Genomic DNA, 27603 nt, shown 5'->3' on the forward strand with positions numbered 1-27603 from the left:
AAAAAAAAAAAAAAAAGGTCAGCCAATCCAAATTAAGTAGCGCAGAGCCGAACCAATCACAGCCGCAGCGTCACGTCGCGTGGCTTGTTACGTACAGCACAAGTGCCAAGCCGCACGTGTGTTTGTTTGGGAAGCAGCCAGCGGGTAATGGAGGAAATGAGTGTGCCGACTAGAAAAAAAGTCAAGCGAAGGCGTGACCAGAAACAGATTCGGCTCCCGCGAAAATTCGGAAGCAGATTTGCGTCGCGCAAAACGCCAAAACGCCTGAAACGCGCGTAGGTAGCGCGTTTCAGGGCGTTTGACTCGCGAAAAAAACCAGCGCGTGAGTTTATGTGTTGCATTTTGTGCATACACGCGTTTCGCGTCCCCGAGTTGGAAAAATCTGAACTCCAGCGTCAAATCGCGCCGCGACAACCAATCAGGAGCCTGGTGACGTGGCTGTTACCTAGTTCAAAGGGGCAGATCCAGCCAAAGCCCTTTATTCTTCAATAGAAGGAAGGCTAATCAATGCCGTAGCAAACAACCCGGAGCCGTACGACACCAGCTGCTTTCTGGACCGAGACAGGAATATAAAGGACCGAGCTTGGAGGAAGATATGTAAAGAGATCGGGCAACCTGGTAAGTTCATTCATTTCTCTTAAGTTTTCTCTAAAGTTTTCACTGACCCGGGGAAGCCGCACAAAAGCTAGCAAGCCACCGCTATTTTCCCACTGACGTACAAATACCGTTCTGCTTTTAGGCATGTTGTCATTTAGGAATATATTTTATTGTTTATTAATAAACAGCACACAGTGGTCCCGCTGTTCATCCGTCACTGCCTCTTTTTTTGGATTTTTTTTTTTGCACCAGTACAGCATTGCATTCTGCAGCCTGATTGACAAACTCTTTGTTCCTGCGCTTGTCAATTTTATCATGTTTGGTTTTGATAACCATCACGTCCAATAGAAAAAACAGCACAAAAACACCCATAACTATGAGCCTCATTCGGAAATATATTTATGTTTAATGTTTTTCTGTTTGAGATTTTAATATTATTTCAAATAAATTTTTATAATGACTAATGTCTCAGTTCTACTACACAGCAAATGTTGGCACACGACTTGACACATGTAGAATTTATTTCATATTATACTAATGACAAAATATACTGATACAGTGGGATGCAAAAGTTTGGGCAACCTTGTTAATAGACATTATTTTCCTGTATAAATCGTTGGTTGTTACAATAAAAAATGTCAGTTAAATATCATACAGGAGACACACACAGTGATATTTGAGAAGTGAAAAGAAGTTTACTGGATTTACAGAAAGTGTGCAATAATTGTTTAAACAAAATCAAGCAGGTGCATAATTTGGGCACCACAAAAAAGAAATGAAATAAATATTTAGTGTATATCAATGTGTGTGTCTCCTATATGATATATGGGGTGCCTTTGTCTGGACGTGCTTCCCATCCAGAGCTGCACAGCACAGAGGGAAGTTCCAGCGCTCCTGGAATCCCTCTGTGATGGACCGCCAGTCTCCAGGTGAAGGCACAGCCATGAAGTCGTCCACTAGACAGTCCCAGATGGCCGTCGCTGCCTGGGGGGTGATCTGACACACCGACTCTGTAACTGAAGCTTGGTGCTGAAGGAGTCCGCGGTGACAAGGAACCTGGACAAAATTGTTCAAAATCAGTATTATGTGTACTGCAGTTACAAAATACATTATTCAAATTCCAAAATACTTTTGTGATGTCAGATTTAAATCACAAAACTTAAATCTTACATAAAACATTTTGTAATTATAAGGATAATTACAAAATGTATATTAGATAATATCTAAAACAGTTGTGTTTTGTTTTAACTTTAACATATCATAATTTGATTGGTAGCAACTTTCACAACTACAGTGAGCCAATCACTCATAATTCCTAAACATGTCAATCAGGTAGGAATGAAGTAAGACATTAATAGAAATAAAGAGTTGTATGTTGACATGTAGCCCTTTCCTTGCTTAAATCATTAATATTTTTGAAAAATTAATCTGTGATAAGACATAGCTTATCAAGATAGAACCATGTAACTAAAGATGAACCAAACTGTTCAGTTTTATCTAACTCTGTTTTAATAAAGGCTGGTGACCCCTGCTATAGAGTCTGACAGCTGCAGGGATTATATACAAATATTCAACTATCCCAGAATTAAACCAGGTCTAAATAAAAAGGAGTGAGTATCACTACAAAGGTTAACTCAGTGGTCCTAATGCTACAGTTTGATATCAGCAAACACCGAGCGCATACATTGATGTGACACCACAGCCATGCTATCATTGCAAACACTGATAACAGCATAAATCGAATTAAATCGGGGCTTGATGAGACCTTCTGAGTATCACTAGAAATATTATAAATAGTCGTCTCTGTACCACAGTTTGCTTTCAGTAAACACCGACGAGCATTCACTGTTAGCATAGCACATCCATGTTAGCAGTGTATAAATGGATGGTTTAGCATATATTAGCACAGGTATCAATAAAGGACTACCGTATTAAACACTTTTACTAACCTCAGGCAGACGGACAGGCGCTCTGCAGGTGGGATTGAGCGCCTGTAGTTGGTGTCTAGGCGGGCGATGCTGGGACCGACGCGGGACAGCAGGTCCTCAAACTGGCCGAGTGAATGACGGTGATAGCGCTGGAATCGGCCGTAATCCAGGCGCAGCTCCTGGAGCAAGTGGTGAAACTCACCAAACTGCTCACACCTCTGGAGGACCTGATGGACCCAGGTACGGCGAGGACGTCCTTTACGCGCTACTCTGCTCTCCACAGTAAATAGAGAAGGGAGACTCTCTCTTCAAGCGCTAGCTCGACACCTGCCATCTTGCAAAGATACCGGTCTGGCAAAACTTCCTCCCACATCCCTCCCACATTTCCGGTTCACGCGCGTTAAAATATGATATTTTGGGGCGCAATGGATTTTTCTTGGACACACGTAGAGGTGCGAATGTGCACGTGTCAAGTTAGGGGCGTTTGGGGCTTTTTTCACGCGCCCATCGCGTTCGGTGTGAACACACCGTTACTGTCCGTCCACACATACGACTCGGTTCTGCTTCTATGCCCCAGCTTTGTTTACTTTTTCCCACCGAGGCTTCTAGACTTCTGATTGGCCAACATTTCTGCACGGTTAGGAATCTAGCGCCACCTGCTGCTTTGGCATGTTCATAGCAGCGTTTTCCTTCATTTCTGCCTTTATGTGTGGACGGGATTATTTTTTAAAACGAAAACGGAAAATCTCAGTTTTCAAAAATACCCGTGTACGTGTGGACGTAGCCTCAGTCTCTGACTGGAAGCGCTAATTCGTCATTCGGCTTTTGTCAGACTAAAGTAACTGTTAAAACTGTTTGAAAAGCTCAGCTATACAACAAGGAGAGATTGAGAATTTCCTTTTAGTTCTCAGTTTATTTGATATTGACAAAAGTTAGTCAGTTTTGTCTGTTCTTCTGTAAAACAAACTAAGATTTATTTTTAGAATTAATATTTTGTTTCTAAGTGGAATTGACAAGTTTAGTAGTCTGTTTCGTTTGTTCTATTTTGAAACTTAAACGCTTTAGCGGCTGCCTTTTGTGTAGTTTGCAATATTTGCCTTTATTTATCTGAAAAAGTCTCATGTTCCTTAAGTACATCTACCCTGTTGAACTTATTATGGGAAATAAATATTTAAATAAAAACAAGCTGCTGATTATTTCACATTTTACTTGTGAGCAACGGCACATTTAAATCTTACAAATATAGTTATTTGGCTTATATCGTGATAGATATCGTTATCGCCTGAAATGAAAAAAACATATCGTGATATGAAAAAATCTCATATCGCCCAGCTCTAGTTTCACCCCAAGTCAAGCACCCAGATGCTGTATGCTAAGTGGAAGGAAGGGGGCATGGACTAGTGAGTGTCAGAACCATGGTCCAGGATGAGACACAGGATGAGAAACGAACATTGATGAGTACATCAGGAAAATAGCTCCATCCGACCTCGTGCTCAGTGAATACCTCAGGCAGCAGAAACCCAAGAAAGAAGAGCGAGAGGAGGAACTATCATGGAAGAATAGGCCCCTGCACGGTATGTACCACTGGGAGATAGAGGAAGTGGCTGACATCCAGAAATCCTGCCAGTGGCTGGACAGAATACTAACAAACTTCTATCGATGCACCATTGAGAGTATTCTTACTGGCTGCATCACCACCTGGTATGGCAGCTGTAATGCTCTGGACCGCAAAGCTCTAGAGAGGGTGGTGAGATCTGCCAGCCATGCAGGATCTCTATAGACGGTGCTGCATGAGGAAGGCGCAGTGGATCCTCTCTGATTCCAGCCACAGACTTTTCACACTCCTGCTGTTCGGCAGGCGGTTCAGGAGTATTCAGACCCACACTAGCAGACACAGAGACATTTTTTACCCACAAGCCGTCAGGCTTTTGAACTGCTGACATTCTATACACACGATAACACACTCACTACAATTACAGGACTACACACTATCACTTAAACAAATGCCAATTAAATGCTCATTGCACAAGTTATGCACAACCTGTAAATACCAACTTGTCTTAAATTCTCTAAATATTTAATTTTTCTTCTCTCTGTTTCTCTTTTTCATGTTATTATTATTACTGCTATTTTCTGTTATTTTCTTCTTAATATAACTGCACACTTTCTATATGCTTATGTAAAGCTGAGGAGCACGAGCCAAAGAATTTCATTATGGGTAAATGTGGCTATACTGTTTATCTGTACATGACAATGAAACTTGAAACAATGATGCAACATGTGAAATAACACAAGAAAGTGTTTTCTGTGGCACCCTGTCGATGAAGCAAGCAGCTGTTATATGTGATATTGTGATCTGGTACCTGGAAGTTTTGAAACAGTCTTGCTTTGCATTATTATTTTTATTTTCTTGCTACATATTCCAAATGTTAGTAATAACAACTCATATTTTATTTTTGCTTTGAGATTGACTCATCTCACTTCAACATGTAACATGTGGTAGGTTTTGTGAAAGGGATTATTTGTACATTAGAAAAGTCCTTTTCTTAATCTGTCATGTACTACTCATTAGTGTAGTGAATATAAAAAGTACTGCAGACTTGTTCTTGTTTCTACTTTTTCTTGTTGTACTGTACCATACATTTTTGTTCAGTGTCTAGTGGGATGGGCAGGCACTTTATATTAGACATATTAGAAGTACATGTTTGGGGGATGTTTTTGAACCATATTATGGGCGGTATGATTACACTTCAAGTGTTTGTTTGTTTTTTTTTCTTATCAGATTTCACTGGCAATTCTACATTGCACTGATCATTAGATTTGAATTTGTAGCTCTCTCCTGATTGATGTAGATTAGGGGGATTCAAAGTAACCACCCAGATTTGTTATGAGGTCACGAGGCTTGCTTCTAGAAGTCTTTGCCTAAATCTAGCCAAACAGCAAGGGAAATTCGTAAGTGAAACTCGGCCTGACAACTACAGAACAAACCACAGTCTCCTCAGTAAAATTCCTGTCATCGTCTACATGCTGTGAGTGCATATTGTCACCTGGGGGAAAGTGTCAAAAAAATGTTAAAGAAATAGAATATTGGCAACTGTTGTTGCTCTTTTAGCTTAATCCCTACTTTGGAAAATGCAGACATTAGAGACATTTGAGCCGCATAATATTTGAGCCGCATAATGAAGATGCACAGTCTATTAAGTATTAATGGGCATATCAAAAGCACTAATAGCTGTAATTAAATTCTTGTACTACACATAATTACTTCTTTCTTTAACGTTACATTTTTATTATATGAAAAAAAGTTTTAATTGCAGGTATTAAATGAAAGAACTGGAATAAAATGGAACAAATAGCAAGTGAAGAACAAAAGTATGCACTAGAAGTTTTTGCCTAAGCAGTCTAGCCAAGCAGCAAGTGAGAGTAACAGTAAGGTTGTAATTAGTCCCCAGAGGGTTAAACACAAAATTGTCAGACTATGTATGAGACTTAATTAGAAATTTAACATCTTCTAGTTTTGATGGAAAAGTGCCTATTTAGCATGTGCCTTTAAGTCCAGCTCTAACTTGAGATGTTAAAGAGAAAACATGGGACTACAGAATATAAGTGAAATAAACTTCTCACTGTCTGTTTTCTTTCTCATCCCCCACTGTGTATTTAGAGATGCACAATTAGTCCATCTGTGGTTTCCTATTAGCAATGTAATTACTTGAGTGTGAATTTAAATCTTTCAGCCACCCACATCTTCCCTGTCCTGTTCTAAGCTACAAGGGTTAATGAGGAAGAAACCTTGTATTTGTCATTAACAGAGACAAATCTCATAATTCGGATAACATGTTTCAATGCTTCAAAGACCCACTTATAGTCAAAGAAGTTTTAATACACAGAAAAGAGTTGTCCTTGCTTTGCAGCAGTGACAGCAGCTCAAACTGATGATTTCTTCAAACAATGACAGACTTACACACATGCTGCCCTATAACAAGGATGGGAAACTAATTTTCCAAAGAGGCCATATTAGAAACTAGGACTGGGGATATTGTGGAGGGCTGCACGAGGAAGCTCGCAATTCACTTCATCTTATGCCGTGGCCCTCCACAACAGTCCCAGTTTCTCATGTGGCCCCTTGGGAAAATTAACTGCTTACTCTTGTTCTTGTGAGATTTTCATTGTTTACAAGCTGAAAATAGCAAAAGGGTAATGTGCACAGAAGCAGTTTGCACAGCCAGTGCCTGGAACTCCCCACAAAAGCAAAATGTGTTCTGATAACATCAGCTGGAAGTCACATGAGACCTTCAGGCTCACATATTTTCAATCACACCAGTGTCTGTAGATTTCACTGTACTCTTAATCTGCAAAACACATGCACATGATAAAAACATCTTCACCAAATTGACAACACACGTGTAGGATTTTAAAGGACATGGAAAGATGGAAAACAACCAAGCACAGAATGCCCTAATACATAGTGGAAACAAATAATGACATCAGTGCCAGCACAGAACACAGTGGCTAACACAAACCACAACCCAAATCTAAAACACATGGCAAATATAGCCTGTTATCGGACAAAGTGAAGATAAAAACAGAGTGTAATAAGTTAATGTCTGTTTGCTCTCCCTTTGGCTCATTTCCATGAAGTAGGAGATTTGATTTCCCCAAACCATTTACTAGAGGTAAATCTGTCTGCCTGAATCCAACAGTAAATTCAGAACTGTAAGACCAAAATATATGTGTGAAACCTTAACTGAAAAGTAACTACTTGTAGTTTCTAAAAATGTTCCTGTTGAGCCTGTGGCTGAAACACAGCCAGACTCTGATGTTTCTGTAATTAATTTCAGGTTGCTGTGCTCTTTGATTTCAGGAATGTGCAGTTTTTTTCTGTATTTTGTTGTTTTTACACTTTTCAGCTTATGTGTTGCCAGCTTGATGGTTTTCCCCCATCTTTATCTATTTAGAGGTATTTTCTTAAGTTGGACTCTGTTGAACTGTCAGGGTTCAGGTACTGCTGTCAGCTTGTCATGATATGATTTCATTAAGAAAAAAGTAAAAAAACAAAACAAAAAAACAGCTGCAAAGTGAAACCAAATGAGTAATGCATGTTTAGATACATTTTTGGAAATGTAAACATTTCTTGTTCTTTATATGTCAGGCCCATGCTGATAGTGTTCACTTTGAGTTCTGCAGTGTTTGTAATTATACGTTGATGACATTAACATACATTACCCGAGTTTGTGGCTGTCTGTGGCTGTTAATTTTTTTAATTGCTAGCTAATTTCTCTTGACAGCCTCTGTCATTAAATGATAACAACTCACACAAACATAACTCCTCGTGAATAGAAGGAGCATTAAGCACAAGGATGGTAACTAATAACAGAATTAAAGTTTATGTTGGCATTTATGTACTCCAAGTGACTTGAGGACCAAAGAGGTCTGGAGACTCTCTGACAGATTCTTCCAGGTATGTAACTTCAGCACCTTTAAAGGCTTTCTCGAACTGCATGTGCACTGCCATTGCCAGTAGAAATACAATTAGCAAACTGGTTGCAACAAGAAGGAGGAAATTGTTATTGGAGCTGTGTGATTGTTGTGTGTTACTGTTTTTTATAATGACAGAGTAGCAAGAAATGTTGTTTACCCTCTGAGGTCTAAGTCATCATCAATGATGACCCCAACCCTTAGCTCTGAACCCTAACTTCTTGTTAAGTAGATTTCTTTTTAATGTAAATAGGTTTTTCACATTACTGTGAAGGCCCTGGAGAATAATGTAAAAACGGTAATCAGAATGGGAGGAGGAAGATCGGGTTGCGTCTTACTACAGTGAGCCAATCACTCATAATTCCTAAACATGTCAATCAGGTAGGAATGAAGTAAGACATTAATAGAAATAAAGAGTTGTATGTTGACATGTAGCCCTTTCCTTGCTTAACTCATTAATATTTTTGAAAAATTAATCTGTGATAAGACATAGTTTATCAAGATAGAACCATGTAACTAGAGATGAACCAAACTGTTCAGTTTTATCTAACTCTGTTTTAATAAAGGCTGGTGAGGCCTGTTATAGAGTCTGACAGCTGCAGGGATTATATACAAATATTCAACTATCCCAGAATTAAACCAGGTCTAAATAAAAAGGAGTGAGTATCACTACAAAGGTTAACTCAGTGGTCCTAATGCTACAGTTTGATATCAGCAAACACCAGCGCATACATTGATGTGACACCACAGCCATGCTATCATTGCAAACAACACTGATAACAGCATAAATCGTATTAAATCGGGGCTTGATGAGACCTTCTGAGTATCACTAGAAATATTATAAATGGTCGTCTCTGTACCACAGTTTGCTTTCAGTAAACACAGAGAGCATTCACTGTTAGCATAGCACATCCATGTTAGCAGTGTATAAATGGATGGTTTAGCATATATTAGCACAGGTATCAATAAAGGACTACCGTATTAAACACTTTTACTAACCTCAGGCAGACGGACACGCGCTCTGCAGGTGGGATTGAGCGCCTGTAGTTGGTGTCTAGGCGGGCGATGCTGGGACCGACGCGGGACAGCAGGTCCTCAAACTGGCCGAGTGAATGACGGTGATAGCGCTGGAATCGGCCGTAATCCAGGCGCAGCTCCTGGAGCAAGTGGTGAAACTCACCAAACTGCTCACACCTCTGGAGGACCTGATGGACCCAGGTACGGCGAGGACGTCCTTTACGCCGCTACTCTGCTCTCCACAGTAAATAGAGAAGGGAGACTCTCTCTTCAAGCGCTAGCTCGACACCTGCCATCTTGCAAAGATACCGGTCTGGCAAAACTTCCTCCCACATCCCTCCCACATTTCCGGTTCACGCGCGTTAAAATATGATATTTTGGGGCGCAATGGATTTTTCTTGGACACACGTAGAGGTGCGAATGTGCACGTGTCAAGTTAGGGGCGTTTGGGGCTTTTTTCACGCGCCCATCGCGTTCGGTGTGAACACACCGTTACTGTCCGTCCACACATACGACTCGGTTCTGCTTCTATGCCCCAGCTTTGTTTACTTTTTCCCACCGAGGCTTCTAGACTTCTGATTGGCCAACATTTCTGCACGGTTAGGAATCTAGCGCCACCTGCTGCTTTGGCATGTTCATAGCAGCGTTTTCCTTCATTTCTGCCTTTATGTGTGGACGGGATTATTTTTTAAAACGAAAACGGAAAATCTCAGTTTTCAAAAATACCCGTGTACGTGTGGACGTAGCCTCAGTCTCTGACTGGAAGCGCTAATTCGTCATTCGGCTTTTGTCAGACTAAAGTAACTGTTAAAACTGTTTGAAAAGCTAAGCTATACAACAAGGAGAGATTGAGAATTTCCTTTTAGTTCTCAGTTTATTTGATATTGACAAAAGTTAGTCAGTTTTGTCTGTTCTTCTGTAAAACAAACTAAGATTTATTTTTAGAATTAATATTTTGTTTCTAAGTGGAATTGACAGTTTAGTCTGTTTGTTTGTTCTATTTTGAAACTTAAACGCTTTAGCGGCTGCCTTTTGTGTAGTTTGCAATATTTGCCTTTATTTATCTGAAAAAGTCTCATGTTCCTTAAGTACATCTACCCTGTTGAACTTATTATGGGAAATAAATATTTAAATAAAAACAAGCTGCTGATTATTTCACATTTTACTTGTGAGCAACGGCACATTTAAATCTTACAAATATAGTTATTTGGCTTATATCGTGATAGATATCGTTATCGCCTGAAATGAAAAAAACATATCGTGATATGAAAAAATCTCATATCGCCCAGCTCTAGTTTCACCCCAAGTCAAGCACCCAGATGCTGTATGCTAAGTGGAAGGAAGGGGGCATGGACTAGTGAGTGTCAGAACCATGGTCCAGGATGAGACACAGGATGAGAAACGAACATTGATGAGTACATCAGGAAAATAGCTCCATCCGACCTCGTGCTCAGTGAATACCTCAGGCAGCAGAAACCCAAGAAAGAAGAGCGAGAGGAGGAACTATCATGGAAGAATAGGCCCCTGCACGGTATGTACCACTGGGAGATAGAGGAAGTGGCTGACATCCAGAAATCCTGCCAGTGGCTGGACAGAATACTAACAAACTTCTATCGATGCACCATTGAGAGTATTCTTACTGGCTGCATCACCACCTGGTATGGCAGCTGTAATGCTCTGGACCGCAAAGCTCTAGAGAGGGTGGTGAGATCTGCCAGCCATGCAGGATCTCTATAGACGGTGCTGCATGAGGAAGGCGCAGTGGATCCTCTCTGATTCCAGCCACAGACTTTTCACACTCCTGCTGTTCGGCAGGCGGTTCAGGAGTATTCAGACCCACACTAGCAGACACAGAGACATTTTTTACCCACAAGCCGTCAGGCTTTTGAACTGCTGACATTCTATACACACGATAACACACTCACTACAATTACAGGACTACACACTATCACTTAAACAAATGCCAATTAAATGCTCATTGCACAAGTTATGCACAACCTGTAAATACCAACTTGTCTTAAATTCTCTAAATATTTAATTTTTCTTCTCTCTGTTTCTCTTTTATCATTGTTATTATTATTACTGCTATTTTCTGTTATTTTCTTCTTAATATAACTGCACACTTTCTATATGCTTATGTAAAGCTGAGGAGCACGAGCCAAAGAATTTCATTATGGGTAAATGTGGCTATACTGTTTATCTGTACATGACAATGAAACTTGAAACAATGATGCAACATGTGAAATAACACAAGAAAGTGTTTTCTGTGGCACCCTGTCGATGAAGCAAGCAGCTGTTATATGTGATATTGTGATCTGGTACCTGGAAGTTTTGAAACAGTCTTGCTTTGCATTATTATTTTTATTTTCTTGCTACATATTCCAAATGTTAGTAATAACAACTCATATTTTATTTTTGCTTTGAGATTGACTCATCTCACTTCAACATGTAACATGTGGTAGGTTTTGTGAAAGGGATTATTTGTACATTAGAAAAGTCCTTTTCTTAATCTGTCATGTACTACTCATTAGTGTAGTGAATATAAAAAGTACTGCAGACTTGTTCTTGTTTCTACTTTTTCTTGTTGTACTGTACCATACATTTTTGTTCAGTGTCTAGTGGGATGGGCAGGCACTTTATATTAGACATATTAGAAGTACATGTTTGGGGGATGTTTTTGAACCATATTATGGGCGGTATGATTACACTTCAAGTGTTTGTTTGTTTTTTTTTCTTATCAGATTTCACTGGCAATTCTACATTGCACTGATCATTAGATTTGAATTTGTAGCTCTCTCCTGATTGATGTAGATTAGGGGGATTCAAAGTAACCACCCAGATTTGTTATGAGGTCACGAGGCTTGCTTCTAGAAGTCTTTGCCTAAATCTAGCCAAACAGCAAGGGAAATTCGTAAGTGAAACTCGGCCTGACAACTACAGAACAAACCACAGTCTCCTCAGTAAAATTCCTGTCATCGTCTACATGCTGTGAGTGCATATTGTCACCTGGGGGAAAGTGTCAAAAAAATGTTAAAGAAATAGAATATTGGCAACTGTTGTTGCTCTTTTAGCTTAATCCCTACTTTGGAAAATGCAGACATTAGAGACATTTGAGCCGCATAATATTTGAGCCGCATAATGAAGATGCACAGTCTATTAAGTATTAATGGGCATATCAAAAGCACTAATAGCTGTAATTAAATTCTTGTACTACACATAATTACTTCTTTCTTTAACGTTACATTTTTATTATATGAAAAAAAGTTTTAATTGCAGGTATTAAATGAAAGAACTGGAATAAAATGGAACAAATAGCAAGTGAAGAACAAAAGTATGCACTAGAAGTTTTTGCCTAAGCAGTCTAGCCAAGCAGCAAGTGAGAGTAACAGTAAGGTTGTAATTAGTCCCCAGAGGGTTAAACACAAAATTGTCAGACTATGTATGAGACTTAATTAGAAATTTAACATCTTCTAGTTTTGATGGAAAAGTGCCTATTTAGCATGTGCCTTTAAGTCCAGCTCTAACTTGAGATGTTAAAGAGAAAACATGGGACTACAGAATATAAGTGAAATAAACTTCTCACTGTCTGTTTTCTTTCTCATCCCCCACTGTGTATTTAGAGATGCACAATTAGTCCATCTGTGGTTTCCTATTAGCAATGTAATTACTTGAGTGTGAATTTAAATCTTTCAGCCACCCACATCTTCCCTGTCCTGTTCTAAGCTACAAGGGTTAATGAGGAAGAAACCTTGTATTTGTCATTAACAGAGACAAATCTCATAATTCGGATAACATGTTTCAATGCTTCAAAGACCCACTTATAGTCAAAGAAGTTTTAATACACAGAAAAGAGTTGTCCTTGCTTTGCAGCAGTGACAGCAGCTCAAACTGATGATTTCTTCAAACAATGACAGACTTACACACATGCTGCCCTATAACAAGGATGGGAAACTAATTTTCCAAAGAGGCCATATTAGAAACTAGGACTGGGGATATTGTGGAGGGCTGCACGAGGAAGCTCGCAATTCACTTCATCTTATGCCGTGGCCCTCCACAACAGTCCCAGTTTCTCATGTGGCCCCTTGGGAAAATTAACTGCTTACTCTTGTTCTTGTGAGATTTTCATTGTTTACAAGCTGAAAATAGCAAAAGGGTAATGTGCACAGAAGCAGTTTGCACAGCCAGTGCCTGGAACTCCCCACAAAAGCAAAATGTGTTCTGATAACATCAGCTGGAAGTCACATGAGACCTTCAGGCTCACATATTTTCAATCACACCAGTGTCTGTAGATTTCACTGTACTCTTAATCTGCAAAACACATGCACATGATAAAAACATCTTCACCAAATTGACAACACACGTGTAGGATTTTAAAGGACATGGAAAGATGGAAAACAACCAAGCACAGAATGCCCTAATACATAGTGGAAACAAATAATGACATCAGTGCCAGCACAGAACACAGTGGCTAACACAAACCACAACCCAAATCTAAAACACATGGCAAATATAGCCTGTTATCGGACAAAGTGAAGATAAAAACAGAGTGTAATAAGTTAATGTCTGTTTGCTCTCCCTTTGGCTCATTTCCATGAAGTAGGAGATTTGATTTCCCCAAACCATTTACTAGAGGTAAATCTGTCTGCCTGAATCCAACAGTAAATTCAGAACTGTAAGACCAAAATATATGTGTGAAACCTTAACTGAAAAGTAACTACTTGTAGTTTCTAAAAATGTTCCTGTTGAGCCTGTGGCTGAAACACAGCCAGACTCTGATGTTTCTGTAATTAATTTCAGGTTGCTGTGCTCTTTGATTTCAGGAATGTGCAGTTTTTTTCTGTATTTTGTTGTTTTTACACTTTTCAGCTTATGTGTTGCCAGCTTGATGGTTTTCCCCCATCTTTATCTATTTAGAGGTATTTTCTTAAGTTGGACTCTGTTGAACTGTCAGGGTTCAGGTACTGCTGTCAGCTTGTCATGATATGATTTCATTAAGGAAAAAGTAAAAAAACAAAACAAAAAAACAGCTGCAAAGTGAAACCAAATGAGTAATGCATGTTTAGATACATTTTTGGAAATGTAAACATTTCTTGTTCTTTATATGTCAGGCCCATGCTGATAGTGTTCACTTTGAGTTCTGCAGTGTTTGTAATTATACGTTGATGACATTAACATACATTACCCGAGTTTGTGGCTGTCTGTGGCTGTTAATTTTTTTAATTGCTAGCTAATTTCTCTTGACAGCCTCTGTCATTAAATGATAACAACTCACACAAACATAACTCCTCGTGAATAGAAGGAGCATTAAGCACAAGGATGGTAACTAATAACAGAATTAAAGTTTATGTTGGCATTTATGTACTCCAAGTGACTTGAGGACCAAAGAGGTCTGGAGACTCTCTGACAGATTCTTCCAGGTATGTAACTTCAGCACCTTTAAAGGCTTTCTCGAACTGCATGTGCACTGCCATTGCCAGTAGAAATACAATTAGCAAACTGGTTGCAACAAGAAGGAGGAAATTGTTATTGGAGCTGTGTGATTGTTGTGTGTTACTGTTTTTTATAATGACAGAGTAGCAAGAAATGTTGTTTACCCTCTGAGGTCTAAGTCATCATCAATGATGACCCCAACCCTTAGCTCTGAACCCTAACTTCTTGTTAAGTAGATTTCTTTTTAATGTAAATAGGTTTTTCACATTACTGTGAAGGCCCTGGAGAATAATGTAAAAACGGTAATCAGAATGGGAGGAGGAAGATCGGGTTGCGTGTAGAACACTTGATGGACACTGGAGCTGTGTTGGAGCAGCTCTTTGCACTCACAGTCAGAGTGAACTTGTACTTTCTTGCAACCCTATTTCTGTTTATTCTTTTTCTATTACTTCTTTGCTCTGTGTCAATGCCTCAATAGCAGTTTGAAATAGCGCAGTGAAAATGTTGCTGTATTTCTTCAATAACATAATCAAGTCTGAATGTCACTGTTGCTCCATTAACTTGCTTAGACACCAACATCCACACTGATCTAGATCAGTCACTGTACAATTAAGTCACTCAGAGGTTCCTCTTACAGTGGAGGTAGTACTACAGTAGTACTACAAATTACCCAAAAACTGGTTTTAAAACCGCCCTGCGACAGACTGGCGACCTGTCCAGGGTGTACCCTGCCTCTCGCCCTATGACAGCTGGGATAGGCTCCAGTGCCCCCCGCGACCCTGAAAAGGAGAAACGGAAGCGAATGGATGGATGGATGGTTTTAAAACCTTTGATATTTCATAGTTCAGTGCTAAAACACAAAATAAGGAGAAAATCCCTCCTTACAGGAATTTATAGGGTTATAGAAGCTGTGAGTTTGATATGTCGTCCATGTACCATATTCAGGAAATATAATTTTCCATTGGTTTTAAATTTGCCTTTAATGTGGGATGTCAAGTGTTGGCTGTGTGACAGGCAGGTCGTGGACCCAAATGCACCACTTGGGAAACCGGTATGACTCAAAATATCAGTTTAAGTGCCATCATTCACAATAATACAGGAAAACCAGATTATACACAGGGCAGGGACTCAGAATATCAGTAGATTGTGGGAACAGTGAACAAGGAAGCACAACCACGAGGGATGACATGACAAAAGACAATAGTATACTATCAATAGTAATTATGAATGGAAGAAAGGAGGAAGTGAGAACTAGAAAGACAATCTGGGGTCAACAAAATATTTGACTTAACAAGTAGGGTCCCCGTTTAACCAATGATAATTAGATAACCTTAACCACATGATTATTATTGCAACTTTGAATACGAAGGTCCTCTTTTCATACACATATTTCTTCTCACAGATGCTGTCTGCCTTATCTTTGTATTCTGCAGCTTATAATAGTAGATACTCATTTGTTTTTGTAGACTTTAATCTAGTTTGTGTAACAGACACGGCCACTACTTCATCTTGGAGATAAATTTTTTAAACACGAGAAGTAGATAATCTTTTTTACCTGGCACTGATGAGTTACTGTATATGCTTGTAAATTCAGTAAGACAGGTGGCCTAATTTGATTTTCATCTATCTTACAATGTGACTGAGATACCGGAGAATAGAGCAGCTTAATGTATGATGACAGAAACAGATGTACAGAGCAAAAGGCAGCGTGGGGGATTCATGTTCTGTTTGTTGTGCTTTTCCATTGTTCCTTTTATTCTTGTGGAAATGCTCTTACAGCCCCTTCTTGGCACTGTGTCTTTGCTATTATATTTTTTCCTGGTGCTGTGCATCATATGAGTACATGGAAATGTGGACATGTACACTCTCCTCATTGTGCTATTACCGGTAGTTAAATTATTTTTCCTTCAAGTGCCCTTATAAATAAACCCTCATAAATGAATCTGGTTTATTCAGCAGTGAACAGAATGTGTGTGCAAAACAAACACGCTGAATAGGAAGCAGCTGACGGGGTGGCCGCTTTATCCCACACAATCTCTGCCATTTCAGTGGGGAGATGGAGTGTTACTAAACTGTGGTTTCTGCATGTCTTTGACACTTCTTCTGATTCACTATTTTCATCCATCCATCCATTCGCTTCCGCTTATCCTTTTCAGGGTCGCGGGGGGCGCTGGAGCCTATCCCAGCTGTCATAGGGCAAAAGGCGGGGTACACCCTGGACAGGTCGCCAGTCTGTCGCAGGGCTAACACACAGGGACAGACAACCATTCACACTCACATTCACACCTAGTGACAATTTGGATTAATCAATTAACCTATCCCCACAAGTTGCATGTCTTTGGACGGTGGGAGGAAGCCGGAGTACCCGGAGAGAACCCACGCAAACACGGGGAGAACATGCAAACTCCACACAGAAAGACCCCGGCCTGATGGTGGAATTGAACTCAGGACCTTCTTGCTGTGCGGCAACAGTGCTAACCACCGTGCCACCGTGCTGCCCTATTTCATTAATTATATTATATGAAAATAGTGAGTTAATGTCTGTTTGTGAATCTTCTTCAAATTGACTAGCGTGACTATTAATTGAGTCGTCAGACGATTTGCATTATCAAATTGTATTCAGGGTTAATATTAAGAAAATGACATGTTTTCTTCGTCTTTTTTTGTTTTACTTTTTTTTTTTTTTAAATTATATTTTAATACAAACAAACACAAACACACACGACACACAGACACAACACACACACACACACACACACACACACACACACACACACACACACACACACACACACACACACACACACACACACACACACACTTTCACACAAACAAACCCATAAATCTTCTTGCTATCAGATTCTATGTAACATACTGAACTGCATTCCCTCTCAGGAGAGATCTCGCTATGTCTCCATCAATACATAGGCATTCCAGAGAGTTCTATAACTCTAAGCTTCATGTGGCCTTCAGATTAACTCAAGGACAGTGTGCTTATGGCTGAGTTTACTGCTGTAGTATTTCACCATCGTCTGAGATCAGTTGTAATGCTGTTATTTCAGGGGGAATTGAATGTTACATTGTGACATAGTTTGTGAGGAATAAAAAATGGGTTATTATGCCTTCTATTAATAGACAAACATATGTCTTTACGCTTGGCATCCAAACCCATGAATAAAATGGAACTGAAATTATGTAACATTATATAAAATATTTGATATTAACCATAAAGAGTGCTGGTGGTGCCGGATCCAATTTTAAAGCACATGTCAGTGTAGATATGTTTAGTAGATGCATTTAAGTCTAAATGAGTCCATAATTCTTCAATATTTAAATCCAAACAGTGAGCCACCTTTTTGGACTTTTTAAGTTTCATATTAAAGAAAATCCAAAATTTAAGCAAGAGGGAATAACATTTCTCAGGAGAGAACTTAGCCTGTCCTGCTGCTCTGAACATGTTGAAATAATGAATATGAACACTCTGTTTTAGGTCTAATTTTGGGTCTAAAACTAGGAACAACAAACTCATTGTTTGAGTCTCAGTGTTCCTGTTGAAAATCATACTCACAAACTAACTTGTGGGATAACTAACAAGCTAGATTAGTTAGCTGTTTGTGAAACACAGAGGCTCTGTCAAGATTTGGGCCTGCAGTTTAAATAGTGGTATTGAGCATCTGGTCAAAACTGATGGAAAGTACTAAAAAATACTCTCTTGATTTTGATCTACCATGAAGAATGATGGGAAAGAATCTGAACTAATGGATAATTGGTATGATCGCAGTCTTTCTTTCTCTTTTTCAGGAATCATGTCTGCAACAGGGAATGGATATGTCATTTATATGACCATGAAACGGAAGACCAAGTTAAAGCCTCCTGAGCTCATGACTGTTAACCTAGCCATCTTTGATTTTGGCATATCAGGTACTACATCTCTCAACGCAGCTATGTTTGTCTACAGGAGATATAGACTGTGTGGTAGCTATTAGTATCACATATTATTTTTCAACTAGGAGAACTACTGTTCATTACTTGATTATAAACTGTTTTGCATCAAGTCAACTTATGTCTTTACTCCTTAATTTGTACTTATTGTCATTATACAATGCATGTAATTTCATTGAGTAATAAATACAATTATTATATTGCTTTCAAGTAACAGTACTACAAAAACCGTGATTGTGCTTGACACTGTTTAGGAATTTAAAATCTTCAGTATTAAATATGCAATATCATTTGCTACTTATAATTTGAGTCCAAAGCAAAAAGGTAACTTGTATTTAATACAAGCATTAAAAGCAGCATCTAAACTTGGTGAAACATATAAGTCACTGCTCTCTCATCTACACAGATCGTACAGTGGTTGATTGATTAGGAGCTGCTGTGTTCCTGTGTCTTTAAGGTGGCAGATATTTTACACTTTAAATTGCAATTGCTCTAGAAAGTTGCTTTAACCTGTGTTAATGCACTTAAAATGAAAAGAAAACTATATTTTTTAACAATATGCAGTATTCCAGTTAAGTTTTGTCCTACATGTTTTTAGTGTCTACTGCAAGTTATATTGTAGTTACACTGAGTGAGCCAGATCAGTCTGGAGATAAGCAGTAGTGTGTCATGTGACTTATTACATTTTGACATGTGTTTCCAAACAGACATGTTTCGTACTTAAAGAGTTTTGATAGCTTTGAAACGTGTCCTATCATTTCAGGCTTTCCATATGGAAAAGAAATAGTAAAAACTTATATGTGATTACTCATGAAAGTGGCCACTTTCTCATTACTTTCATACATTGTTTTAGTAAGTATCCAAAACATACAAGTTTCATTACATAATTTTTCACGGGATCTTATATGCTTTTCATACAAGTTTCACACAAGACAGATACAGACTTTATAAAATTTATATATATCTTTTCCATATGGGTTACCTCGTGCCTAACTAAGTTGACTGTCAGGTCTGTGTTGCACTGCAGTTCATTCATGGCTACCATCATCAGGCGAAAGGCTCTGCAAGAGACCCGAAGGCAGAAATGAGATTCAAGTCCTACTCCCCACTTGTTACATGCTGTAATTCTATTTGTTAAAAAAAGACTAAAAGAGAAGAGCTGAATAAATCAAAGCATAAACATGATAGAATAAGAATCTTATATCTAAAATGATTGCAGACACCACATTCAGCTGCCAAAAGAGTAAGGAAAAACACCAATAGATATGATAAAATGCCTTTAGCTGACAACATTTAGTATTTTTTCATATACAGATTAGTCCAGTAGAGTCTAACATGACTTTTTCAATGTCCATTTCACACATAATGAGACTGTAGTCAAAAGTGCTCCGCTGTTAACCCTTTTAAACGTGATGAAGAGGGTGGTGGATGTACTGAATGCAGTTCCTTGTTTTGCAGGAACCTTGTATGCTGAGGCTTTTCGTAGTGAGCAGCATTGTTCCTAATCTCAGTTTTATGATGAACGCTTTTACACTCTTAAATGCCACATTGACTTGTTTGTTTGAACCCCGCATGTTCTAAATGAACATGTCACACCTCTGTATAGTGTCAACTAAAAAAAGATTTTGACCCACTTTGATTCAGTGAGTTGTGAAACATGTGTCCTCCTACATGAAAGCTTTGATTTCCTCTCTCAAGCGCTGCCCCTGCTCAGCCAGCTCAGTGAAGAACAGGACATCCCTTTATGCTGCTTCAATTTCCTGACAAGAGGGCACTGTCTGCTAGGGCTATAGTTGGTGTATTCTGGTCCGAATCAGTGGATGAGTTTGTAAACATATAGCTTTTCCCTGTGGTTGAGTTTGTTTTCATGCTGCCAAATTGTATTTGTGGTGTTAATTTCTTTATTAGAGTTATTTTTACCCTACAGTTAAAGGTTTAATTAATTAAAAAGAGAAGATATAAAAACTCCATCTCCCTGATGAAGTCAATGGAACCACATCATCTGCAAAAAGCAGAGATGAGATCCTGAGACCACTTAAGCCTTCAGCCACTTGCCACCAAAATATCCTGTCCATAAACATTATGAAGACAACTGATAACAAAGGGTGGCAAGCCAAATTTTTTGTCAGCAGTGCGATTCCCCCCCCACTTCTTTAAGTTGGCAAAATACATAATACTAAATACAAATAGACTGGTTGGGCAAAGTCCCACACATACTCAGATATCCTGGAGAGAAAAAGGAGGCGGACCAACGTTCCACGAGTGGAATGAAAACCATATTATTCCTCCTAAATCTGACATTTGACTAACAGACTCTGTTCTGGAATTTCTTCTCCAGTACTGTGATGAAGAACTTTCCAGTCATTGGGATTGAAATTCTTGATCCTTCCTTCCACAACCCGACTATATCCTCAGTTGAAGCCAGCAGCACCACAAAACCACTATAAAGTGTGAGCAGGACAGTGTTTACACCCCTGAGTTGCCAGATAAAAGGGTGATGGAAAGTCTTGTTCCATGGTTAAAAAAATATAAAGCAATATTGAAGTATCAGATACGCACAATAGATTTCAGCCTTAACTATTCGAGGGAAAAAATGACAGCATATTACTGTGAAAATGTTAGGAAATGTTGAGAACTGGTATAACTAACTGATGAGAACTAACAAACAACAAGCAACCTTGAAAACCATTAGAAAGTCAATCACCTATCTTCAGTGGAGAGGAAGGTGATCCTAGTGTGTTACAAAATGTAACTGGTCCTTAATGTCAATGTATTTCTCATGCTGCTCCTCTCTACAACATTCCTTGTAATTTGGGCTGGCCAGAGTAATGATATTAAATATTAGGTGTGGATGTGTATCTAATGTCCAACAACCCCTTGAGCAAGAAGTAAGGTGGAATTTTTATCGTGTTTCTTACTGCTTCCCTAACCCGATCTGAATATAAATTGCCCAGCATCAGTCAGCTCCTTTCCCCACCTCACTCAGGCCACCTTCACTAAAGCTGTATTAGCTCACCCTTAGCATTTTCATTGATTCATTTATTCACAGACACAGGATAAATTAAATAATTTCCATCCCAATAGCTCTTTCCTCTCCTGGTGAGATTGGGCTGTATGTCTGTTTCCTGGCTTTACATTTCATTTTAAGATTTTAGGCCTTTTTGTTGCACTGCATCCCACATGTTGTTGTCCAGACTGAAATTGTTTCAGATCAGGTTTAGTTTAAATCCTTTCAGAACATTTAGGAACTAGTGTTTTTTCTTTCCAGATGAGTGACTTGTTTTCCAATGAAAACTGATGTGAGATGCCAGACGAATATGTCTGACATTTAGAATTTTATTAGGGGTCTTCTAAACATTGGGGACCGTCACATTATGTTGCAGATTAACACTTGTTGGGCTGGTAGAAGGTGATGGAAAGGTCATGTGTCTTGAGGAATACTTGTCAGAATTTGAAAACAATTGGGAGCGGAGTGGGGGGGGTGCATCGTTAAACTCATCTTATCGCTTTCCCTGCCAGATGCCAGTCACTGGCAGCATTTTTAATGATATTCTCTAAAGTTTCGATACTGCCTATTTTGGAATATGAAGACAGTTATTCTCTGTCAGAAGACAGAGAATAACTTCTACTTTCAAAAACATTTTATTCTATATTCATTCTTTCATTTCTTTTCTTTCTTTTGAATCATTTTCATTTTTTCATTTTTAATGAAAAAAAGATTTTGGGCCAAAACGTAATTAATTTGAACATAAAACTAAAACTAAAACATATTTACATGTTTGTTTGTTTGTTTTGTCTAGTTTCCATAGAGTAATTTCAGTCGTCTAGCAAACAACCCTAAACAAATAATAATAATAATAATAATAATAATAATAATAATAATAATAATACTAGCAGTACAGGGTGGGCCATTTATATGGATACACTGTAATAACATGGGAATGGTTGGTGATATTAAAGTCCTGTTTGTGGCACGTTAGTATATGTGAGGGGGCAAACTCCTCAAGATGGGTGGTGACCATGGTGGCCATTTAGAAGTCGGCCATCTTGGATACAACTTGCTAAAGAACCAAATGGGACAGGCAGAAAAAAAAAAAAAAAAAAAAAAAAAAAAAAGAGTTGGCCATCTTGGATACAATGTGACACATCAAACTTATTGGTAATGTCACAAGAAAAACAATGGTGTGCTTGGTTTCAACGTAACTTTATTCTTTCATGAGTTATTTACAAGTTTCTGACCACTTATAAAATGTGTTCAATGTGCTGCCCATTGTGTTGGATTGTCAATGCAACCCTCTTCTCCCACTCTTCACACACTGATAGCAACACCGCAGGAGAAATGCCAGCACAGGCATCCAGTATCCGTAGTTTCAGGTGCTGCACATCTCGTATCTTCACACCATAGACAATTGCCTTCAGATGACCCCAAAGATAAAAGTCTAAGGGGGTCAGATCGGGAGACCTTGGGGGCCATTCAACTGGCCCACGACGACCAATCCACTTTCCAGGAAACTGTTCATCTAGGAATGCTCGGACCTGGCACCCATAATGTGGTGGTGCACCATCTTGCTGGAAAAACTCAGGGAACGTGCCAGCTTCAGTGCATAAAGAGGGAAACACATCATCATGTATGTCTGTGAAGGTTCTCAGTCACCATCTTTGAACAGAGGCGGGGTTTACGACACCAACTCTCTGCCATCTATAATCCAGTTTTGAGATCCCTTCCCAGACGCCTTAACGCCCACTCACATCCTGGGCCATCTGACTAGGAATTCGCATGATAAGGTGGGGCCAGGTTTCACAATGACATCACCCGAAACTCTGGCTGATTGGGACCCACGCCCAGTTTCACACCTTGGCTCAGGCGATTAGAGGATCATCAGGGGGTCCTTTTGTCCCTCTGTGGGGGGTCACTCCCACTAGGTTTATATCTGGGACTCTCCACCATTTGACCTTAGAACTGAAGAAGCTTCTCGGATGAGAGGTGAAACGTCTTCAAGCAACTTAAAGAAGTCCAGACGCTTTTCTTTGCAAGCTCCTTTGACATCATCATGTAGCAATTTCAAATATCCAGTGGCCTTGAGGTTTCCATTGATGAAGAATGGACCCACTATCGTTGTACCCCATATACCACACCAAACCATCACTTTTGTTGTTCCAACAGTCTTGGAGGGATCCATCCAATGTGGGTTAGTGTCAGACCAATAGCGGCTGGTTTTGTTTGTTAACTTCACCATTCACATAAAAGTTTGCCTCATCGCTGAACAAGATCTTCTTTCATTTCATTTTCATTTATTTATTTATTTCACACTTGGTACAACAGATCAAACAAACCAACCACACTTTCTATCAATAAAGCACTACAACCATGTGTGAAAAGGAGCAGGAAGAAGAAAATATTCTTATTAAACCCTGCCCCCTATCTACAATCCAACTTATACAAGTGGCAGCAATAAAGGAATGAGTATTTTGTCCACATCATCCTCTTCATGCATGTTGTCTTACTCCAAGCTGATGGCTCAACCTACTACCAATTAAGCATATTAGGTGATGTGCATCTCTGTAATGAGAAGGGGTGTGGTCTAATGACATCAACACCCTATATCAGGTGTGCATAATTATTAGGCAACGTCCTTTCCTTTGGCAAAATGGGTCAAAAGAAGGACTTGACAGGCTCAGAAAAGTCATAAAATAGTGAGATATCTTGCAGAGGGATGCAGCAGTCTCAAAATTGCAAAGCTTCTGAAGCGTGATCATCGAACAATCAAGCGTTTCATTCAAAATAGTCAACAGGGTCGCAAGAAGCGTGTGGAAAAACCAAGGCGCAAAATAACTGCCCATGAACTGAGAAAAGTCAAGCGTGCAGCTGCCAAGATGCCACTTGCCACCAGTTTGGCCATATTTCAGAGCTGCAACATCACTGGAGTGCCCAAAAGCACAAGGTGTGCAATACTCAGAGACATGGCCAAGGTAAGAAAGGCTGAAAGACGACCACCACTGAACAAGACACACAAGCTGAAACGTCAAGACTGGGCCAAGAAATATCTCAAGACTGGTTTTTCTAAGGTTTTATGGACTGATGAAATGAGAGTGAGTCTTGATGGGCCAGATGGATGGGCCCGTGGCTGGATTGGTAAAGGGCAGAGAGCTCCAGTCCGACTCAGACGCCAGCAAGGTGGAGGTGGAGTACTGGTTTGGGCTGGTATCATCAAAGATGAGCTTGTGGGGCCTTTTCGGGTTGAGGATGGAGTCAAGCTCAACTCCCAGTCCTACTGCCAGTTTCTGGAAGACACCTTCTTCAAGCAGTGGTACAGGAAGAAGTCTGCATCCTTCAAGAAAAACATGATTTTCATGCAGGACAATGCTCCATCACACGCGTCCAAGTACTCCACAGCGTAGGCTGCAAGAAAGGGTATAAAAGAAGAAAAACTAATGACATGGCCACCTTGTTCACCTGATCTGAACCCCATTGAGAACCTGTGGTCCATCATCAAATGTGAGATTTACAAGGAGGGAAAACAGTACACCTCTCTGAACAGTGTCTGGGAGGCTGTGATTGCCAAATATCATGAATTTCGTTTTTGTCAGATTCAAAGATAATTTATTTACATCAAACCATTTTTTTAATCTTAACATCTCAGAAGTCATAATTTCAACCAAATCTTTCAAATTCTCTCCAGAGCAATAAAAATTTGTGTCATCTGCAAATAAAATAAATTTAACCTTTTTGATACGTCACAGATATCATTAATATATAAATTAAAAAGTTTAGGTCCCAAAATAGAACCTTGAGGAACGCCACATACAATCTTCAATCTTTCAGAGAGTATTGCCGAGATAATGTACATATTGCAACCTATTTTCTAAATAACTCCTTAACCAATTCAATGCCACTCCTCTCACACCATAGTTATACAATTTAGAAATCAAAATAGAATGTTGTAACGTATCAAAAGCTTTTTTTAAATCAACAAATACCCCACTGTATATTTATTATTATGGGTTGCAGATGAAATATCGTCAATGAAAGTCAACAATGCTAATGCCGTTGATCTATTTTTACGAAATCCAAATTGATTTTCATTTATTAGTTGATATTTTTCAATAAAACTATCAAGTCTTTGCGCAAAGAGTTTTTCAAGCACTTTTGAAAACTGTGACAAAAGAGACACTGGCCTATAATTGTTAAAACTATGCTTATCTCCTGATTTATATAAGGGTATCACTTTTGCCACTTTCATTCGATCAGGAAATACTCCTGATTGTAGCGAAAGATTAAAAATATAGCAAAGAGGAATACTTATACAATCTAAAGTCTTTTTAATTATAACCATGTCTATACCATCACAGTCAGTAGATTTTTTATTTTTAAAATTTTCCACAATTGCTACTATTTCTTTTATGGTAATATCGAGCCAAGAATATGGAATTAACCATTCTATTATCTCCTTTCCAGGCTTCCTCATATTCTGGATCGTCATTTTTCCTAATTAAATTTGCTAAAGTAGGTCCAACATTTACAAAAAAGGAATTGAATTCGTTTACTACTTCAGTCTTGTCTTCGACAACTTGATTATTCTTAATAAAATAATTAGGCCGATCTAAGGGTGTGTTCTTGTTACCCAATACCTCCTTAAAAATATTCCAAATGCCCTTAATATTATTCTTGTTTTCCTGAAAAAGTTTATTATAGTAGTCTTTCTTGGCTTTCCTCAATATTAATACCAACTTATTTTTATAAACTTTATATTTCATTTCCGCATTCTTAGTTCTCTGTGTTATATAATCCCTATATAAATTATTTTTCTTTTTACACGCATTTGCAAGACCCTTAGTTATCCAAGGTTTCATATTCTTATTCTTTTTCTTATACTTAAATGATACCAATGGACAATGTTTATCATACAAGGCCAAATATGTATTTAAAAATGCTCCGTATGCAACGTTGACCTCATTAACATAAACCTCCTTCCAGTCCACTTCCATGAGATCTTGTCTAAACTTGTTAATTGCCTCGTTATTTCTTAACCTTCTATGACTCACGAAACCAACTTCTTCCTTTCTTTTCATATTTAAATCAAAAGTAAAAAAGACTGGTAGATGATCGCTTATATCATTTATGATGAGGCCACTCATAATATTACTCTCCAAAGCTATTAATAAAATATGATCAATTAGTGTTTCTGATTTATCCGTTATTCTACTCGGCTTTATAATTAAAGGATAAAATCCTTTACCAAGTAATAATTCAAAAAAATCTGACGAGCCTTATCATTTGCCTCTTTACAAAGATCAATATTGTAATCACCACACAAACATACAGTCTTATTTCCCTTAGCCTTACTCAATAAGTCTTCTACTGCCTCTGTAAATAACTCAATCTGTGACCCCGGTTTCCTATATATCACGTTACAATTATATTACTTCTTCTTTCTATATCCAATTCCACTGTCACAGACTCCATTAAATCGTCTATAGCCACAGACATACATTCAACTTTTTTACATTTCAAATCACAATTAACAAAAAGTGCCACCCCTCCTGCCTTCTTCTTAGTTCTATTTACAAAGTATAAATCGTACCCTTCAATACAGAAATTACAACCCCTATTCTCATCTAACCATGTTTCAGACAGAGCAATTATTTGAAACCTTCGTGAACTGACAGCCCTGTTCCAATTTTTGTTTTGCTTATTCTGCAAATTCTGTGCACCGATCTGGGTCATCCTCGTTGAGATGCTGCAGTAGCTGGAGTTTGTAAGGGTGCCATTTGTGAGTAGCTAATATCCGCCGAAGGGATGTTCGACTAATGCCACTCTCCAGTGACATGTGGCGAGTGCTACGCTGTGGGCTCTTGCTGAATGAAGCTAGGACAGCCACTGATGTTTCTTCATTAGTGACAGTTTTCTTGCATCCACATTTTGGCAAATTCAACACTGAACTGTAGCATGGGAGATGGGTGGTCTCGTAGGGTGTCTTGCATTGAAATCTGCTGCAATGACCCCGGTTACTGCGTTCACCAGATATCAACACAATTTCGATCCGCTCCTCACGTGTTAACCTCTTCGACATGTCAATGGCTGTGAACAAAGAGAAACTTGTAAATAACTCATGAAAGAATAAAGTTACGTTGAAACCAAGCACACCATTGTTTTTCTTGTGACATTACCAATAAGTTTGATGTGTCAATGGCCCTCTTCCTATTGAAAAAACAA

General features: G+C 38.9%; 1 protein-coding gene across 2 annotated transcripts in view; it reads left to right on the forward strand.

Moving 5' to 3' along the window:
• Positions 1 to 27603, forward strand: part of opn5 (opsin 5) — a 77012-nt gene that overhangs the window by 7940 nt on the left and 41469 nt on the right. For both annotated transcript variants that reach the window (XM_042215536.1, XM_005950465.3), the window contains exon 3: positions 18249 to 18368. In XM_042215536.1, coding sequence (XP_042071470.1) covers positions 18249 to 18368 — 120 coding nt within the window. The remainder of the gene's footprint in view (positions 1 to 18248; positions 18369 to 27603) is intronic.

The sequence above is a fragment of the Haplochromis burtoni genome, unplaced genomic scaffold, assembly GCF_018398535.1.
Source record: "Haplochromis burtoni strain Fernald_Lab_line unplaced genomic scaffold, NCSU_Asbu1 Contig_748, whole genome shotgun sequence".
Classification (NCBI taxonomy): domain Eukaryota; kingdom Metazoa; phylum Chordata; class Actinopteri; order Cichliformes; family Cichlidae; genus Haplochromis; species Haplochromis burtoni.